Source organism: Carlito syrichta, unplaced genomic scaffold (genome assembly GCF_000164805.1).
Source record: "Carlito syrichta isolate Samal-C Ts95f unplaced genomic scaffold, Tarsius_syrichta-2.0.1 Scaffold289046, whole genome shotgun sequence".
In the NCBI taxonomy this organism is placed as follows: Eukaryota; Metazoa; Chordata; class Mammalia; order Primates; family Tarsiidae; genus Carlito; species Carlito syrichta.
This window is the reverse complement of record NW_007233142.1, coordinates 28,245-49,823: the sequence shown is the minus strand read 5'-3', so window position 1 is coordinate 49,823 and position 21,579 is coordinate 28,245. Positions and strand designations below refer to the sequence as shown.

Here is a 21,579-nt window from a genome sequence, read left to right as displayed (position 1 = left end):
AACTGTGCAGAAGAAATTTGGGACCTACAAACACTCAAAACACAAAAAAGAAAATAAAAATGGAAGCTCCCTTCCGAAGTGAAGCCCTACAACAAGAAGAAAAGTACTGGAAGTAAAAGTCAAATCTGGCAGGAGAGGGACAAGCAAGGCAGAGGAAAGAGGAGGTTCCGATGAGAGTAGCGGAGAGAAGCAGAGAGGCAGATCTTAGTTAGTGTGAGGCCATATTTTCGATCACTTTGCCAGAACAACTGGAAGAGGAGCTTAAGAACCAGGGAAAGCCATCCTGGCTTGTACAGCCATCCTAAAATATTTCATTTATTTTACTTACTTTATTTAACTTAGAGAACAACAGAAAAGAATCATGATCAAATCCTATCCAAGATTTTATATGAAAAAACAGGAAGAGCAGAATACCCCTAATAATAAAAATAAGCTAAAAGAAATCAAACAAATAGGATCCATAAATGCAAGCTGCAAATAAATACTACATAAATCCAGAAATGTGATAATCAGAGGAACGGGAGATTTGAAAAGGAGTAAGAAAACTCAAAAAAAGATATAAAAAAATTCCAGACCAGACCATGGGAACTCCAGGAAACATGATTAAGGTTCTTCAACCTATGGATTAAAAAGACATCAACTAATCACAATGTATGAATCTTGTTTCGACCCTAGTTCAAACAGGCTAAAATAAATATAATAGACAATAAGAAAAGTAAGGTGAGAAAATATTTGACAGACAATATCCACACGGACTAGATATTTGATGATAATACAGAAATGCTGTCCATAACTGTTGAAGCTGAGTGGTAAGTTCACAGAGTTCATTATGCTTTTCACTCTCATCATGTACGTTTAAAATTTTTCTTAATAAAATATAATACTAGCCAGGCATAGTGGCACACATGTGTAGTCCCAACTACTCAGGAGGCTGAAGCAGGAGGGTGCTTGGCCTAGTAGTTTGAGGCTTCAGTGCACTAGGATAACACCTACAAACAGTCATCGCACTCCATCCTGGGCAACATAGTGAGAATGCATTTCTACAAAATAAAATAAATACTATTAATTCTCCATCAGATCAGTTATTCTTCAAACAAAATCTTCTTCCTCCCTTTACAAACAGTACCATGTCTCCCATTTTAAAAATCAAGAATCTCACATAAACCAAAACTCAAATTCCTTTAATAATAACTGTGAAACCATTTGCCTCCCAGATGCTCCTCCTTCCCCCCCCACCACACAAGTTCCAACTTAGAAAATAATTCCTTCAACTTGCTGTCTGAAGCCTCTTAATCCCTAGAGATGTTACTTTTCACTGTTCAGTCATTTCCTGATAAATCACTGGGCAAGAGTATCAGCTCGTTTCACAGTGCATGGCGGCCTTCCATCCCTTTCCAGATAGTCACTCTAGGAAGACAGCACATTCATTAATGAGTCTAAATACAGCTCTCTGTCCACTCAATATAAATACCAACCATCAATACTCAGCTCTCCTCAAGGCCAGCAGTTCTCCAGACACCTGTGCTTCCTTTTTTTTTTTTCCTCTCAATAAATGACAATGTCCTCCCACTTGGCATGAGGCTCACACTGGTCATATAATTGTGCTAGAGCAGATTCCTTGCTCCCTTTTTGATGTATTATGATTCTGTTTATTGATTACTGTGGACCACCTCCTCAGTACAGCATAGGGTCCAGACACCTATCTCTTAAAGATACAAATTCAACGTCAGCATACAAAACACTATTCTTAAAATACAGATCCAGCAGGTTGCTTTTCCTCCTCTTCTGAGTCACCATGTTGAATTTTTTAGCCACAGATTCAGGTTTATTTCCTGTTTTTTCTTTCACATTACCCAGAATTCACTTTAACAAGAAGCAACACAGAGAAAATCCTTCAACAATTTCTCTCCAAACGACAAGTCTGCATTCAGTTCACATATATTTACAGGTCACAGCTCCCATTGTAAGAGGTTTTTATTTCTCTTAACACTGGCTGGGGAACTAGGCAGTATTTTCTAAGCTCCTGACAATCCTTGGTAACTTCTCTGGTTGTGAAAAATATACTTCTAGAGGGAAATGCTGGTACTTAGGTCATTCTACCTTAGATTTATCATACCAGTTTTATCTCCTGAAGCAGCCAGATAATATCGCAAGGCTTTTGCTGCAACCTACTAGCAATTATTGCTAATAAACAGTTAAGTTCCATACAATGAACTAGAAATACAAAGAAAAATTCTCAAAGATTTTAGAGAAGCACTCAGCCATTTTTTCCCTAAAAATTAAATATAAGTGTCTTTGCACATAGATTCTGAATAATCATAGGATTATTTAAAGTATTCAGTGTATTAATTCACTTTACTGCTACTTCCCAGTCAGATTCCTATTCTTCATTATCAAAAATACTAAATGCATTCATTTTGAATGTTTTAACTTCATTATGATATGTCACCCAATTATTTGAAGAACAGCACCAAAAAAAACTACATTTATCCTAAGCTAAGAAATTAAATATTGTAAGCCACAGTCAATCTCACTTGTGAAAAACAACCAAAAACAATATTTGTGTCTGTCTTTAGAAGCTATAAATTGTATTAAACATCATTAAAATTTTTATATTAAGAGCAAGGTAAAGGCCAAGAAAAGAGTAAAAAAATGTTAACATCTATGATTTGTGGGTAGACACCCATGCACTGGATTATACACTTATTAAGGATATAAAAAGTCCTAAAGAAGTCTTCAAAATATATTCATAGAGGTTTAGTTATTAATACTATAAGGCAGGACATTTAATTTAATTTCTTTACAAAAAAAAAAAACTAAAGAGAATGGCTTTGCTGTCCTGTTTACCTAAGGAATTTCAAGGTTTAAAAACAAAAAGTATGGTGAACATCGATAATTTAAGGGCCACTGTTGTTTGGAACCTTTGTGTGATGCACATAAAATATGTGAGAATTTTAAAACATAAAAATTCTAGGAAGAGATAAAGTATTCTCTGTGGCAAAAACGCTTAGCTAAAATGCACCTGAAAGTTCTATATTTATCAAAGGTATCATGTAAGATGTATTAGTAGAAAGGAAGACTTTTTGACCTTTGATATTATAAGACAGCCCAGGAGAAAGCTAAAGAGAAAAGTCATCGGAGTTTCAGATGACTAGCACTGAAGAAGCCCATGGAGCCCACAAGTGCCAAGTCACGCAAAGTATTTACTCCGACATTAATAAAAAGAATTGCCACTTAAAAACCAGGAGAAGTATAATAAAAATATTAATTGCAAAAAAATACTCCTTTTAAGTTCAAAATCAACTAAGTTCATTTACTCTTGCCATTTCCCCCTTAATCATTTTTGCCTTACTAGGTTTTACATTTAAAATTTGAAGGATGTTGCTACTGTGTAATGAATGAGTTGATGAGTAATATCTCCAAATTCTCTCAAGCTAGCATTTCCATTAGTTGATGTTTTAACTTCAGTGCAGGTAACAATTTACTTTCACAACCACAAGAATATTTATTGATGGTGAAGCAATATTTAATAGGTCAAGATAAACAGATACTTTACCTGCTCACCTAAGGTTAAGTGTTACAGATACCTCCAGGATAATGTGATTTTGGTGTGTAAGCAACAATTTCACCAAAGCGCAGGGACTTTGTTGTTTTGTTTTTGTTTTTAATAGTCCACCCTCAGTCCCTGCATTGCCATTGTGCTAAGATTTCTTACTCATCCACTTCTATATTCTTCTGAGGTAGCTAACTGGCTCATTTTCATTCATTTACATGCAGATGTATTTCTTTACAAACCATAAAGCAATTCTTTCTATACTCACTATATGAACTCACAGGCAGAAATTTACATTCTTTATCAAGCCATTTACATGTGAGGGTACTTTTACTAAAATCTTAAAAATACTTCCATTAGGAGAACCAGAGAATAAAGGCATGGATTCTAAACAAGTGGCAGTTCTCTTGAGACGAGTGAGAGTTCATAGAGAAAGAGAACAATTATATTAGATCATAAAGTATTTACCTTTGCAGGATTTTAATCAGAATCCCTTTTCTGCCACCAGTTAGGCAAGGGAGTCAACTTGCATTCTTTTCCTACCAACCTCCATATAGAATAAAACGTACAGTACAGAAAAAGACAAGATAACTTAGTCTTCAAGCTGCTTCTAATCTAGCTGAAGAACAGAGGAAGGCATTTGTGATATAGCTGAAGAATGCAAAACTGTACCGGAACAGATTATTCAGCACTACTATTTGTTTCACCAAAAAAAAAAAAAAAAAAAAAAGGTGGAAGAGGGATCAATGCTTAAATTTTAAAAACTGCATTCAGTGGAACAAAATTACTTTAGGGACTGCTACATGGGGTGAGGGAGAAATCAAGCAAAACAGAACACTCCTTCCACTCCCATTACCCACCAGTTAATCAGACAGTAATTTTTTATCTTTTTACAAATTAGGGCTCCACCAGGGTTTCACATTTAAAAAAGAAAAGAAAAGAAACTTTGAGGGTAACCAAAAACACTAGTTTGGAAACCACTTGGAGGAGGCAAGATGGTGACAAGAGGTGGGAGCATGAAAGTGTGAGTAGGTGCAAGTGTCCATAAAGACAGTCTGCATGAGTGAGTGAGTGCAGCTGAGTGAGTGAAAGTCTGTCTGCAGGAAGACTCGGGATAAAGCGCCCAGGGCTCCCCCCTAGAGTTGGCTGCAACACACTACTACCCTGAGATCAGAGCCCCCTGAGTGCAGGATTGTCAGCTGTCTCTCAGGAGGAGGTAGCAGAGGTCAGCTGCTCCTCAGCACTTGGAACCTGGTCCATGCCACCCCCTGCAGCAGCAGGCCAGGCATTAGCAGTGGAAACCACGGAGAGGGCATGACAAGGAAATCTGGAGCTAAGCCCTGCAACCAAAAAGGAGACACTGACTGTTGTCATTTTCTCTGTCCTGGACCAGGCAGAGACCTGCATTGGCTTGCCCAGCTCTATTCACCCCCCAGCCTGGGACCCAGATGCAATCTCTGCACCCCTCTGGGATTGACCATTGCTGATCCAGAGAGGAAACTTCAGGAGCAGACTGGAGAGATGAATACCCCATCCCCATGCCAGTCCAGACACAAACACATCTTATCTGAGTGGGGGACTTTGCAGTGGCAGCAGCAGTAGCAGCAGACAAATTGGGTGAGTCTGGATCTGATTTGCCCTCCTCCCATAGCAGTCCACATGGCAAATGACCCACACTAAGAGCAACCTGATCAGCCTGTGCCAAGAGAGGAGGGGAAGGTCTGGAGACCGGAGCCCACTCCCTACCACGCAGCCAAAAGTGGTGGCAGTACTTGGGAAAGGAACCTGAAGTTCCAGAAACCGCCACAGAGAAAGCGCTTTTCTCCCTTTTTTTTTCCTCTTTTTTTGTTTATGTTTTAGTACTTGCTTTGGTTTTGCTTTGTTTGGGTGTTTTTTAGTCCCTCTGCATATGGGTATTTTTGAGAGCAAGTGCATCATCAGGGATTTTTTTTTGTTTGTATGCTTGTTTGTATGTTTTTGTTTGTTTCTTTGTTTGTTAGTTGGTATGCCTGTTTTCCTTCTCCTTCTCCCTCTCTTCATCTTCCTTTTGTCTCCTTTCTTCGTCTTTCCATTCTTTTCCTTTTTCTTATCTTATTTGCTTTCAGGGTGCATACATACACCCCCATTGCATGGACAGATTGTAAGGCAGTGGCTTCCCGCGGTCCACACACCTATCAGCGGATACTATGATCTGCAGAGAGCCTCTGAGCCACAGCTCCCCCATCCTACCTTAATCAAACCTCAAAACTGCAAAAAGCATAGCATAGCAAAACATATCCTCAGTCCAGCTTCAAAACTGAACAAATCCAGAAGATCTACATGAGGAAGAACAGGGGATTGAGCAAACAGAATTGAAAACTAACCCCCCATCACTGAGCAATGGAATTAAAGAAGCAGGGAAAAGGGGGGAGGAAAACCATCACAAATGAAGAATCAAAGGAAGAACACAGGTCTCATACAGATTCCTGGGAAGACAGCACCTGAGAATATAGACTTCGGAACTCAAACAATGAAGAGCCCCCAGAATGACTGGTCTCAAACCACAAACCCAGACATCAAGATATTAAGAGAGAGTGAATAGAAATGAGGAGAGATAAGAAGAAAGAATATAGGAGTTAATATCTGAAATGGCAGCAATAAAGAATATAGTAAACAAAGTAAATAATAAAATGGAAAGCAGAATTAACCAAGCAGAAGAATCCCAGTACTTGAGGACCAAAATATGGAACAAACTCAAACTGTTAAAAACATAGAAAAGAAGCCTAAAAATATGTAACAAATTCTCCAAGAGATATGCAACTATATCAAGAGGCCGAACCTATGATTAATTGGTATTCCTAAGGCAGAAAGAGATACAGAGACCACCCCAGAACAAACATTCCATGAAATTATCCAAGAAAACTTACCTCATCTCATCAGAGACATGACCATTCACACACAAGAGATTCAAAGAACTCCTGCAAAAGGTCGAATGAGAAGACCAACTCCTAGACACATAGTAATTTGCTGACACAAAGTAGGTATAAAAGAAAAAATCCTAAGGGCAGCAAGAGAGAAAGGTCAGACTACTTACTGGGGAAGAACAATTAAAATAGTAGCAGACTTAGCTACAGAAACACTACAGGCTAGAAGAGACTGGAGTCCAATCTTCAAAGTTCTTAAAGATAAAAAATTCCAGCCAAGAATTTCCTGCCCAGCTAAGCTAAGCTTCACCAGCGATAGAGAATTCAAATCCTTCCCAGATATTCAATCTCTAAGAGTTTATGCTACCTCCAGACCAGCTCTACAAGAAACACTTTTAAAAAGTATTAAACACAGAAGAAAAAAAAAGAATGGCCACACTTTCCCCAAGCATGCAGGGAAAACACTGAACACATACACATATATCAACCCCAAAATCAAAAGAAAACCAACCAACCAACAAACAAACAACAACAACAAACCCTATAAGGACCTTATGATACAGATAAACCCTACATGTCAATAATTAGCTTAAACATGAATGGACTAAATGTACCACTAAAAAGACATAGAATGGCACATTGGATTAAAAAAACATGATGCAACAATATGCTGTCTCCAGGAGCCTGAGCTCAACAGAATGGACACCCACAGACTTAAGAGGATGGGAAACAAATTTTCAAGTGAAAGGAACACAAAAGAAAGTAGGAGTTGTGATCTTAATATTGACAAAATATCCTTTAAGCTATCAAAAATGTGAAAAGATATGGAAGGTCACTACATAATAATAAAAGGTTCATTCCATCAACATGAGATACCCATCCTAAACATATATGCACCCAATATAGGAGCACCAACCTTTATAAAGCAGCCTCCAGGTAAACTAAAAAGGATACTGACTCTAACACTATCATAGCTGAGGACTTAAATGCCCTACTATCAATCCTAGATAGATCATCAAGACAAAAAATCAACTAGGAGATCTGGAACTTCAACTTGACACTTGACTAAATGGACTTAATAGATATCTACAGAATACTCCACCCAAAAATCACAGAAAATACATTCTGTTCATTACTACATGGAACATACTCCAAGATCAATCACATACTTGACCATAAATCAAACATAAACAAATTTCATAAGATTGAAATACTACCATACACCTTCTCAGACCACAGTAGAATGAAAATAAATATCAAACCAACAAAGCTACCCCCAAACCCACAAAGACATGGACACTAAACAACATGATGCAGAACAACTCCTGGGTGAACATGGAAATCAAAGCACAAATTAAAAGATTTCTGGAAACAAATGAAAATAAAGACACATCTTACCAAAACTTCTGGGAGGCCATGAAATCAGTACTGAGAGGGGAATTCATTTATTTAGGAATACACATCCAAAAAATGAGAGGCTCACGAGTTAATAGCCTAATAAGTCACCAAGGGAAGCTGGAAAGACAAGATCACCAAAATCCTAATTTCAGCAGAAGAATCCAGATTACCAAAGTAAAAGCCCAAATACAGGACATAGATAACAAAAATATCATAGAAAAATATCAACAAAACAAAAAGCTGGTTCTTTTGAAAGATAAAGGATAAACAAGGACTGATGGACCCCTAGCCAGACTGACCAAGAAAAAAAGAGAGAAAAAGCCCAAATAAACACAATCAGAAATGCAAAAGATCAAATCACAATGAACTCTAAAGAAATACAAAAAAATTATCAGAGTTACTATGCACACCTGTATGGAAACAAACTCAAAAACCTAAATTAAATAGAGGACTTTCTGACATCATACAGCTTCCCAAGTTTGAAACAAAAAGAAATTGAGACATTAAATAGACCAAAAACAACCCAGAAAATCAACTCCATCATAAGAAAACTACCCACAAAAAAAGTCCTGGACCAGATGGCTCTCCAGTGGAGTTCTACAAAACATACAAGGAGGAGCTGATACCAATCCTACTGAAAGTATTCCAAGCAATCAAGAAAGACAAAACTCTCCTCAAATCATTTTATGAAGCTAACATCACACTGATACCAAAACTGTAAAGATCCAACAAAGAAACTGAACAACAGGCCAGTATCCCTGGTGAGCATAGATGCAAAAATATTCAAAAAGATTCTAGCAAATCAGATCCAACAACACACTTTAAAAATCATTCACCATGACCAAAAGGCATCATTCCTGGAATGCAGGGCTGGTTCAACATCTGCAAGATCATAAATGTAATTTAAATACATCAACAGATATAAAAATAGAAATCTCATGATTATATCTTTAGACACAGAAAAAGCTTTCAATAAAATCCAACATCTCTTCTTGATAAAAACCCTTGAATACCTAGGCATAGAGGAAACATACATCAAAATAGTAAATGTCATCTATGATAAAACCACAGACAACATAATGCTAAAGAGACAGAAATTGGAAGCATTTTCCCTGAAAACCAGAAGACAAGGCTGCCCACTTTCACCCTTCCTGTTCAATATAGTGTTGAAAGTCCTAGCTAGAGCAATTAGACAAGAGAAGGAAATCAGAGATAACCAAATAGGAAAAGAGGAAGTCAAGTTATCCCTCTTTGCTGATGATATTCATACCTTGAACATCTAAAAGAATCTGTAAAAATCTTCTTGCACTGATAAAGGACTTTGGCAGTCTTAGGGTATAAAATAAATGTGCAAAAGACGGCCGCATTCTTATACACTGACATCAAACAGGCAGAGAACCAAATAAAAAGCACAATCCCATTCATGATAGCAACAAAAATGATAAAATACCTTGGCATCTTCCTAACCAGAGAAGTGAAAGACCTTTACAACAAAACGACAAAACACTGCTCAAGGAAATCAAAGATGACACAAACAAATGGAAGAATATTCCATGCTCATGGATTGGAAGAATAAACATTATTAAGATGTCCATCCTATCCAAGCAATCTACAAGTTTAATGCAGTGCTCATTAAATTATTTGTATCATTTTTCTCAGACCTGGAAACAACAATACAGAAATTCATTCGGAAACCGTTATAAACAATCATGAATAGCCAAAACAATCCTCAGCAAAAGAAACAAAGTGGGAGGTATCACACTTCCAGACTTTAAACTTTAATCTAAGGCTATAATAATCAAAACAGGTTGGTATTGGTACAAGAACAGGCATCTAGACCAATGGAACAGAATAGAGATTCCAGAAGCAAAACCTCAATTTTTCAACCAATTCATCTTCAACAAAGCCTCCACTAACAACCACTAGGGAGAGGAGAACTTATTCAGTAAATAGTGCTGGGAAAATTGGCTGACCATATGCAGAAAATTAAAACAAGACCCCTACCTATCACCATACATAAAAATCAACTCTAAATGGGTCAAAGACCTAAACATAAAACCTCAAACTATAAGAACCCTAGAAAATGAAGGAGACACCCTTATGGAAATTGGAACTGGCAATCAATTCCTGATCAAAACCTCAACTGCCCATGCCACAAGAGAGAAGACGGACAAATGGGACCTCATCAATCTGAAAAGCTTCTGCAAAGCAAAAGAAACCACTCAAAAGAGCGGAGAGACAGCCTACAGAATGATAAAAAATATTTGCCAACTGTATATCTGACAAAAGCCTAATATCCAGTATCTATAAGGAACTCAAATGTGTCGAGAAGAAAAAAACAAATAGCCCTATTAAAAAGTGGGTAAAAGATATGAATAGATAGTTTTCAAAAGAAGACATATGAGCAGACAACAGATACATGAGAAAATGCTTAGCTTCACTAATCATCAAAAAAAGGCAAATTAAAATCACACTAAGATACCACCTAACTTCAGTCAGGATGGCCATTATCAATAACTCAAAAAACAACAAATGCTGGAGAAGATGCAGGGAAAAGGGAGTGTAAACTAGTACAACCTCTGTGGAAAATAGTGGGGCAATTCCTAAAAACTCTAAAAATTGACCTTCCATATGACCTAGCAATCCCCCTTATGGGAATATACCCAGAAGAACTTAAATCACTATGAAAAAGATACCTGCACATGCACGTTTACTGCAGCTTTATTCACAATAGCAAAAACATGGAACCAACCATGTTGCCTATCAAAAGTGGACTGGATTTAAAAAATGTGGTACACACACACAATGAAATATTATGTAGCCATAAAGAAGGACAAAATTATGAACCTCACAGCAATGTGAAATTACTGGCTATAGCCAGGCTCGGTGGCTCAGCCTGTAATCCCGTGCCTTTGGGAGGCTGAGGTGAGTGGATTGCCTGAGCCCGCGGGTTCGAGACCTGCCTGGGCAGTGAGACCTCATCTCTACAATAAATCAAAAAATCAGTCATGTGTGGTAGCGCGCGCCTGTAATTCTGGCTACTTGGAAGGCCGAGGTGGAAGGATCGCTGGAGCCCAGCAGGTCGAGGCTGCGGTGGCCGGGAGCGGCCACTGCACTCCACTCAGTCTGGGCGACTGAGTGAGACTCCAACTCAAAAAAAAATAAAAAAATTACTGGCTATAATACTCAGTGATTTATCACAGAAACAAAGAACTGAGTACCACATGTTCTCACACATAAGTGGACCCTGAACAATTATCATAATCTATAAGAAAGGGATTGGCAGTAAAGGGAGGGAATGGGGGCACACTTCATCAACACGGGCACTTGATCTCAAACCAAGTGAAGTGGAAACCAAAGTGAGGCCTAAACTTCACCTGTACAATGACCATTTGTATACCTAACCCTGAATTATACCCATTTTTAAAATAAAAATTAAAAAAAAAGAAACCACTGAACCAGAGGTCTCTAAGGTGTCTTCCAGTTCTTAATGCTCCACAATTTTATGATCTCTAAAACAATCAAAACTGACTTATCTGAGATCACCAGACTTTAAGCAGATTGTCTAACATTCTGCTCTTTGTTCTTATGATGTCTACCTAAGGATGACATTATGCTGGTTTTGGGGAAACACCAGAAAACAGAAAAACTGGGTGATGCAGCTTCAAATGACCCTGAGAAAAAAATCAATAGAAGTAAAAGACTCACATCTGAAAGTACTGACAGTAATAATATATTGGTATTGGTCAACTGGCAAAATAACTGCAGACTGAATACCACTGTAGATGATTATCCTCAAACTATTTAGCAATATTGCATCAATAGCAGTTTATCCTAACACAAATATAGTTAGCTCTGGACGTCACTTAGTAAATAAATTGTGAAGCGATACTTTTAATTATCGGATTAAACCCCACTGCTCAATATAATTAAATGCCAATACTGATTTTTCTTTTTAATTTCATTATGAAAAAGTGAACACCTAAGAGTAAGTTGCCCGACCTTACTACAACACATGCTACCACTGAAATAGATAAGTGGAAACCTGGAAGTATTCTTCCCAAACGATGAACACAGCTAACTACTCATCTCCTTTACTGTATTCCCATAGAATGCATCCAATTGTGACAAAACAATCAATGAAGAACCAAAGAATATGTTGGTTTGGGGGATCTTTAATCTGTATGAATTCCACCCACAGGAAAAACAAAAATGTTTATTAGTAAGTCAGCTACCCATAGCCAAAATGTTTCTCTACTGAATTCACTCAACAAAAATATATTGTCATTTGGTTCAAATATGAAATATATGCTAAGTCTGTTCTTTAATGTCTTCAGCTCTCTGCAATCTAAATTGCAACAGAAATTTGAGTCATCAGTCTAAAAAGTTTGTACACTTCAGGAGTCTTCTTATACGACTGCCAAAATATCTCTTTTGCAAAACAAGCACCTACATGTGTGTGCAAACAGGCAGGTGAATTCAAAGGATAGACCTGGGTTCATCCAAAGTGAAGAGAATGAATTATGAATTTAATGTTACTAAATAAGATCCTCCCCCAACACCCACCAACACCCCCCCGCCCCGGCCACACACACATGCACCAAAAGACAAAAAAAAAAGCAAAACCCAAATTATAAAATACCATGTGTGGTTGGTGTTCCATTTAGACTCAAGGTAGTATGTTCTCTAGTAGTCTCTTAATTAGGAAAACCTCAATGCCTTTTAAAGGAAGAGATATATGGGCACAATTATGTTCTCAGAAGTGTCATCACCTGACAGACATCAGAACGGATGCCAGTTTTCCAGAATCCTTGGCTACTCAGTTCTACTGTTACTTCTCGCCTCATTGTATTCTTCTGTCGTATTTTTTGGAGTGCTTCCTAGAAAAGAATTCATTATGATGAGTAATATGAAAGCTAAAAAGCAATATTAAGCTAAACATCAAGCATCAGAAAATAAGTAGGATTCATTTAATAGTACCCTTACATTCAGGTACTCAATTCTCTTCATACAAAATTACAATATTTTCCTTAAAATGAAGGCCAGGATGCTCAAAACCTGGGATACAACACAGTCTCTCCTGGTAACTAGATAAGAAAAAATCTAAATCAAATCTACTTTCTGGCATGTAAAAACAAAATATGACCTTTCACTGATAAAAGAAGCAAAACGTGGTGTGTGGGATTTGAAGCCAGCATGTAAAAATTATACTAATATCAAGTCTCACATTTAGCATTCACATTTAAGAAAGACAATCAGTAAATTAACCTGCAAATCACATAATTCTAAAAGTTGCCTTCTAATTTGCAAACCCCTTACAAAAGGGCACATCTTATTTTTTAAAAAACGATTCAACACTTCACCCATGAGATAATCAGGCTTTAATTGTTCCCTTTCATTGCCCTTCATGTAATTAATTATAAAAACAATTTTATACTTGTTTGCACGCAATTCAGTCAAAATTCCATAGAAATTTATAATAACAACAGGAACCACCACCATCTCCACCATCACCTTTACCATGACTAAGTTCCTACCGCAGGTCAAACATCATGGGAAAAATGTTAAATAGAGTATTTCAGAAGTCCACACAAATTTGAGTCATCAGTCTAAAAAGTCTATACACTTCAGGAGTCTTCTTGTATGACTGTCAAAGTATCTCTTTTACAAAACAAGCATGTGAGTTCAAAGGATAGAGCTTGAGTGCACCAACAGAGGGACATTTCAGTCAGCCTCTCACCCTTAGTTGCCTTCTTTACAAAGAGGCTCACTGGTTCAAGTCACAGTGACAAAGCCAGAATTCAAATGCTTTTCCCATCTTCAAAGCCCTGCTCCTACACTATCACACCAGAATAAAACCTCCCTGAGACAAAATCTATGTTGATATTGAATCCATTTATTCTTAAAATTAAAAATAAAATGAAATAAAACTAAGCGATCTTGGAATGCAGGGATAATACTACCAATTAGTAAGGAAATATGGAACTTGAGATATGAAACCTTACAAAGGAAGTTCACCCTACTAAACTGGCAGACTTATAGAAGACAAACTTTTACAACTTTAAGACTCAAAAATTTGAGTAAGACCCAGTGTTGCATAATGTGTAAACTAATTAAAGATAAAAGTCTAATTCAGCAAATTTTATACTTTAATTTCTATAAAGTATATATTTGATTCCCAATAGTAGTAATCCACTAAGAAACTAGCTTTTTTATGGGTAAGAATGCTCCCTTAAATACTAAAAAAAAATTTTTTTTTTTTGAGTCAGGGTCTCACTGTGTGGTCCAGGTTGGTGTGTAGTGGCATGATCATGACAATCATGGCTAAACTCCTGGGCTCAGGTGATCCTTCCACCTCAGCCTCTTGAGTAGCAGGGCCTAAAGGCACACGCCACCACACCTAGCTAATTTTTAATTTTTTTTGTAGAGATGAGATTTCACTATGTTGCCCAGGCCGGTTTTGAACTACTGGGCTCAAGCAATCCTCCCGCCTTGGCCTCCCAAAGTGCTGGGATTACAGGTGTGAGCCACTATGCCCAGCTAAAAAAAAAAATGTGTTTTAAATCAATCAGTAGATAATGTGGGGAAAAGAGTAAAGTATGACTTTTTTAAAAAGTATTTTTCCATCTTATTCTAGAAGTATAGTGTAATGCAACAATCTTGAAAAAAACCTGAAGCACATCATTGAATACATCAAGGAATGGGGTTCGATACCGACCTCCCTCTGTGCCAGCTTCTGTTTGTCAGTTTGTTTAACTTTGGGACTATTTGCTAGAAGGTGGCGAAGTTTCACATAACTCTTCCACAGTTTCTGGTACCTAAGGAAAAGGACAGACAAACATCTCAGACAAAGAGAAAGTGAATCTAAAGTGCAATAAAACCAGTTCATTTTAAGAGGCCTGCTCAACCACAAATTACATTCTTTTGAATATCCTTAATGGCAGGAGACCATCATTCTAAGGAAGGATGTGATCTGGGGGTCGAGGGGCAGGATAGCCAAGAGTCAACTGGAATCTGGTGATTAACTTGATTATTGCTTCTTTGGATTGAACATGAGGTATGACTATACAAATAAATATCCAGAAAGAATTTCAAAGGAGACACATAAAAACACTTTAACCAATGGAAACACAAGTCCCATTTCTAATCATTACTACTTGGAAAGTGACAGATATGTATTTTCTGATATTTGTTGAAAGAAAGATCCCTTCCTTAATAGGGAAACTGTTGGTCTCTGAACTGCCTACACCAAAAGTAAAAGTTAATGAATATTAGAACAGATAATCCATTTAGGCCAATACCCAAACTACAAGTTGTATCTGTTTTTCCACTGGAGGGGAAAAGACAAATGGTGTATACCAATTTGTATTTACCATGACAAAAATAAGCTTATTTGCTGTTGCCAAATATGTGATAACCTGGATCAGTTTCTAAAGGATACTGTTAGAGCGTCCTGAAAATGAAGAGAATATTCAATCCCTTGTCAACTCACAGTCCTGCCATCTGAGTCCACGAGAGCCTAATCACATTCTACTAACATTTTTCTGACAAGAAGGGATTTTCAAAAGATTTTCTGTCATATTAAAACTGCTCCTTTCTTGGGCTTAGCTGGGCCTCTCCTTTTTTGATAACATTTTTTTAGAGAATGGAGGAAAGAAAGAAGTACTTACACAGTGCCTGGTTCACTGCTTCATACTTTTATCCAAAGGGGGAAAAAAAAGAACAAAACCCTTTAGCCTCTTCTAATATATGTCAGCCAGAACTGTATTTATGAACTGAAAATCTCCCATGCCCTTTTCTCCCATTATGTATCTTTTTAAAAAAATTAAGTCAGGAAACTGTTTGTACAGCAAGGTAGGAAATCCAAACAGTCCTGAAGAATATATAATGATACTATCTCCATTGCCACACATTCTCATCTTCTCCCAGAAAATACTAACATGCCAGTTGGAAAAATCCAAATGTGGAAAGTAACATCAAGTCTAAGATTCAGAGGTCACGGCTCCTACTTCCAACACAACCCATGACTATGCATGGGATCTTGAGCTCTTCCTAAGAGGCCCCCAAAAATAAAATTCTGCATAAATTCGGCAGTGCTAGGAACCCATATGGTGCTACTTTCCTCTAGAGGGCACTGAAAAAATAAAAAATAGTAACAATAATTATTATAATGACAAGTAAAGGAAAAGTTCCTTAAGACATACAAGACTAATGTTGACCAAGATTGCCAAGGATATTGTATTGAATAATAACTTCTTGCAGTCTAATATATAGAGAAAATAATTCTTCAGGAGCTACCAAAACTGTTTCATTTGGTAACCGAAATTTGGAAGCATAGTTCATGTCAGGTCTTAATTTTTCAAAAGGAAAATATCCACTAAAGGGGATTCCTCTGCTAATTCAGCTGTTAGTAGAAGGTGAAATTGGCTAAGACAAACACCGAGAAATATCTTACTGTGGGTCTCCTGCATAACTCAACTGTGCAGGGCGTATCCCAAAGTGGACGATAATCGGAAAAGTAATCACATCGGGGTTGAACTGTTCACGATCCAGTTGATCGATACGGACAGAGCTTGGTTTCTAGAGAGAAAAATCAAAGCCATTTATTCCCACAAGAAGTCTTTACGTATTGACTTTAACCTAAGTAGTGAAAGAAGTAATCGGGTTTTTTTTCTAGGAAAGCCTTGTCCCCAAAGGGAAAAGGTCATTTAAAACCCTTTAATCATAGCAGCTATACTATCTAAAAACTATAATGTCATCCCTGTAAATGAGTCTATGCCATTTGGCATAATGAACAATGATTTTGTCCTTTTTTGCAGTCCACATAGAAACCTTTAAAAATTAAACTTTTAAAAGGACACCCAGTCAGATATAACTTTTCCATAACCTCTAAAAGCACAGGGGAAGGATTCCACATCACAGGAAGAGATGTGCTGGTTTGTTCTGCTTTAATTTCACATGAATAGCTTATTTCTATTCAGGATGCACAGACAGATATTTCTATTTAAATTTTTTTCCCCCTTTTGTTCTCAGTGTACCTTGTGTATTCTTTTAATTCTACACCTTTAAATTGGAAAGTATGGTGGTACAAAGGCCAAACAGTTAAGGTTCTCTCATTATGTCCATGTAGGATATTTTTGTATTTTAATAGAGCACTAATTTTTTTTTAACGTCTAATAAAGGAAGAAGTGAATGGTTCGTTCCTTCTGGATTATTAGTAAAATGCCTTTTATCCTAAAAGCTTAAATTTATGAAAAGATGGCAAAATCATGGAGAATATGTTCTAGCAACTTCCTTGCTCATAATCAACTCTCAGAGAAGTTCCTGGTTAGAGACTCAATTCTTACTAGCAGATTGTGTGATCTTTGGCGCCACTGCTTTGGAGGTTAAGGGCTGAAGTCAATAAGCTGCATTCTGTCCTACAACGATGCCCAACAACTTGCATCTGGCTGGTGGCCTGGTTTGTTCAGGATAGAGGGGTTTCAATGCTAAAACCAGAAAAGATCCCAGCAACGGGGACAAGCTGGTCACCCTATCTACTACTGTAGTCCCAGTCAGCCATTTGACAAATCCAACTAGTGACAGAGAGGTTACATTTGTATGAATTCATCCATATGCGTTAAAAAACAACTCAAACTGAAGTTTTAAAAGAATATTTCAGTAGGGGCAGTGGCTCATGCCTGTAATCCCAGCACTTGGAAGGCAGAGGCAAGAGGATTGTCTGAGTAAACAGGTTCGAGACCGGCATGGGCAACATGGTGAGACCTCATCTCTACAATCAAAAAAAAAAAAAGATTAGCCAGGCACAGTAGTGCATGCCTGTAGTCTCAGTTGCCTGGAAGGCTGAAGCAGAAGGATTGCCTGTGCCCAGCAGGATAAGGTTGGGGTGGCTGTGAGCATGCCACTGCACTCCAGTCTGGGTGACAGAGTGAGACTCCAACGCAAAAAAAAAAAAAAAAAAAGAGAGAGAAAGAGACTATTTCAACATCACTTAATAATAAAAATTTCACAAGTACCTTAAGTTGGTCTCTGGTCTCAAAATTTAAAAATGGAGCCAGGTGCAGTGGTTCACGCCTATAATCCCAACACTTTAAAAGGCTGAGGCGAGAAGATTGCTTGAGCCCAGGAGTTCAAGACTAACATGGTAATATAACAAGACCTCATGTCTCCAAAAAATGAAAAAAAAAAAAATTAGCTGGGCATGATGGCATGCACCTAGAGTCCCAGCTACTTGGGTGGACGAAGAGGAAGGATCTCCTGGGCCCAGGAGGTCGAGGGTGCAGTGAACCATATTCTGCCACTGCACTCCAGCCTGGGCAACAGAGTAAGACCCCAGACTCAAAAATAAAAATAAAAGTGGAAAATATTTTGCTCACATGTAACCTAATATAAAATTATTTAAATGCCTATCAACAATAGCAACATGTTACTTTGGCCTCAGAATTGCTTTTATTATTTTATGTGTGAAAAAAGGATACATTTTTAAAAGAGGAATTGTGTAACAAAAGAACGCAATTCAATTACTCATGTTTCTGTAATTTTAATACCATGTTATGGTACAAACAGAGGAAAACAGTAACTTAAAATATTTATAGTATCTACAAATTTGTGGGAGGGGAGAGAGAATAAAGCATGTTCTAGACTTTGGCCACACCCTATAACATTTATCACAACATCTTTGTGTAAGAATAAAAAACATTCTTGCTGATGATCAAGGTATTCTCTGGCAGAGGGCAAAGTGCTTAGGAAGGAAGATTAATTATTTTAAGTTCTGCAGCAACAAAGTATTTAATGTGACCATAATAGCTTAAAAAAATGAATAAATGTCCCAATATCCTTGCCATTAGGTAACCTTTCAAAGCAGGTACTGCAGAGGATGAAACGTAGGGTCATGTCTATCTTGTCATATGAGTCACTTACATACTTCTCAAAAGGATGTAATAAAAAAAATTTTCATAATACTGAGTTTGGGGACTTTTCCTCCTTTAAACATATCTTCAGATAAATACTAAAAAATAAATATGTTCCTAAGCCTGACACTCAAACTTATCTCTCCTAATTTATTTCTGATCATTTTTCAATAAACCTTTCAACCTGATTAGTCTGATTTCCTATCTTCAAAACCAGCTTTACACCATCTCATGTATGTACATTTAATCATGCCAACAACTTACACAATTTCTTGATTTTTCAGAGATCTTACTGTAGTGTTTATGAAGCATCCCTGACAAGCCTGGTCCAGTGACTTCTCCTAAAACTACAGGTTTTTCTGATGCGTCCATTGGCCCAACAATTCATCACAGACTACTTTGATATGTAGATGCCTTGAGTTTTCACTCAGGCGAGCATCATATCTAACTTCACTAGCATCTGGCTCACCTAGTGGTCCCTCCACAAATTAGGTAACTGATGGTTATGGTGACAGTAAACTTAATCTATGCCACTGGCTCAAACGCAAGCAATAGGTGAATCGAAACACATGGAGATTTTTTTTAAAACTACAGATTCACAACTACCGTAATACTAAAAGAAAAGAATTGACAGTAATGGGAAACTGTGGGGGAGGGCAGGGAGGTGGGATTAACGGTTGTCGATATCTGTCTGGGGAAGGGGGGGAGGGCCACACCTCATCACCAGCACAATGAATATTTGTATACCTAACCCTTAATTGTACCCTACAATTAAAAAAAAAAAACTACAGATTCCTGGGCTCCATTGCCTGGAGCATATAGGAAAAGGTCAATCAGAACAGCTTAGGTTTTCTTAAACACTCTCGAACTTACTCCAAGATTTCTGGAAAACTTAACTATGCCATGAAGGAAGCCCAGAGTGAACATGCTCCCAGAGTATCACCTGGAGAACATGAAACTCTTCAAGTGGAAAATGCTTGTCTCCTACCACATCACCCATCCTCTGATCCAGCTCTAAAACTGACAGAGGTAATATAAACATATGCAACTGTTTTAAGAAGGAAAATAAAATCCACCATCTTACTCTCATAGTGTTATTAATTACATATTTCTTTTAAAGTTACTTTAGTAGTTATGTGGCTTGACAGTATAAAAGAACTATATGATTTTTTGGTTTTAACAAGTTTTATGTTCAAACATATTTTGATTATACAATGTCACTTTCTGGATTTGTTCTAAATAATCCATACTAGCTGGACGGTTTCATTTGCAAATAGCAACATTTTGTTTGTGTAGATGTTACTGTCATGCCCAAAAAAGTTGATCCAGAGTTCTTAGTTTATGAATCAAGGCTATTAAACAATTGGCAGGTTTTAAAAAAAAAAAAACAGCTTTGTTTAAATAGATCATTCTGTTTCTTTACATGAAAATATTTTAACTCTCTATTTCTGAAAATTTTTACCCTGATAAGATGCCAATATATAACTATTTTATGAAACAATAACATATTTTGTGGGAAAATATGTGATACAAAGAAAATGCTATGTTTTACATAAGAGAACTAGTTATCTTTTAATTCTCTGCTTTTAAATTTTATTTCAAAATTAACATTAGAAGCTAATTTGTAAAAAAAAACCTAAGAACAAAAGAAGCGAAAAATATTTGTAATAATTATGCAAAGGGTCAATAAAAAAAGAACAATACCCACAAAAGGAAATCAGGCAAGAACTAAGAATCTTTCCCCCATCAAACTGGCAAAGTTTTTCCATTTAATTTAGTATAACCAGGATAAAGAAATGGATGCTCTCATACATTCCTGGTCAGAGTACAAATTTTACAATCCTTCTGGAAGACAATTTCCAATATTCATCAAAAGTCTTAAAAATGTACGTATCTTCAGGTAGAGTAAATTTACTGAATCAGGTGAATTTGTTACTAAGTATGTCTAAATAGTAGTATTTTCCTTGTTAACTAAATATTTAAAGGAAAAATTACTCAAAGGATAAGAAGCAATGAACACCTGAAGCTTTTGAAATGTGCTGTTACTATTTTGTGAAACATTCACATCTGGAAAAGAATACATCGACACCAGAACATACCGTTCCGGGGTTGGTAACAATCATGCCTTTGCATTCCTCTGCATACTTCTGCCACTCCAGCTCCTCCCACTGAAGCATGTTGGCAATCTCTTCCTCAGGCACCAGAGCTTTGCTGCACCGGAGCAAGTAGAGGAGAATCTGGTGCATGGACAGCACTTCCTTTCCTCCATCTTGTGTGGGAGTGGGGAGAGAGGGAAAAAATAAGGCTGTTTACTCAATTCACAGCAAATCAACAACTGAATAAGATAAAATAAGACAATGGGGGGAAAGAGCATGTATAAAAAGGTGATTTAAAATGTACACTGCTTAACCAGGTGCCAAATAATATGAAAGCCATTTGTTTCATTGATGAACAGTGCTCATAAACCATCTCATTTACTAAATTGGCAACAACAACATTATAAATGATAAAAGGCTCCATTTGCGAGGTATGAATATAAAAAAGGTGCCTACCTACATAAATTTAAAGCCACCTAGCATAAAGAACCACCGTTTATAATATACAAAACCATGTTATGTCTTAAATATTTTATCATTCTTTCTGGGGTAACAGATGAAAGCCCTTTAGAAGTGATGTTACTGTCTTAAAGAAATTCTAAGCTTTTAGGAGATATTTATGGATGTTCTCAATAAGCTATTGTTGCATTATGGTCTAATTTTTGGTGCTAATGTGCTGCACCTGCCGTGATGAATAGAGCTAAAGAGGCTGTTCTAAT

General features: G+C 37.1%; 1 protein-coding gene across 1 annotated transcript in view; it reads right to left on the bottom strand.

Annotated features, from left to right (window-relative positions):
* Nucleotides 1-1,547: 1,547 nt before the first annotated feature.
* The window catches only part of LOC103256201 (ribonuclease 3-like), a 42,728-nt gene continuing 22,696 nt past the window's right edge, over nucleotides 1,548-21,579 (bottom strand). The window contains exons 6-10 of the mRNA XM_021710455.1: nucleotides 20,864-21,033; nucleotides 16,310-16,434; nucleotides 14,573-14,672; nucleotides 12,627-12,734; nucleotides 1,548-1,705 (exon numbers count right to left, since the gene is read on the bottom strand). Coding sequence (XP_021566130.1) covers nucleotides 1,700-1,705; nucleotides 12,627-12,734; nucleotides 14,573-14,672; nucleotides 16,310-16,434; nucleotides 20,864-21,033 — 509 coding nt within the window. The 3' untranslated portion in view covers nucleotides 1,548-1,699. The remainder of the gene's footprint in view (nucleotides 1,706-12,626; nucleotides 12,735-14,572; nucleotides 14,673-16,309; nucleotides 16,435-20,863; nucleotides 21,034-21,579) is intronic.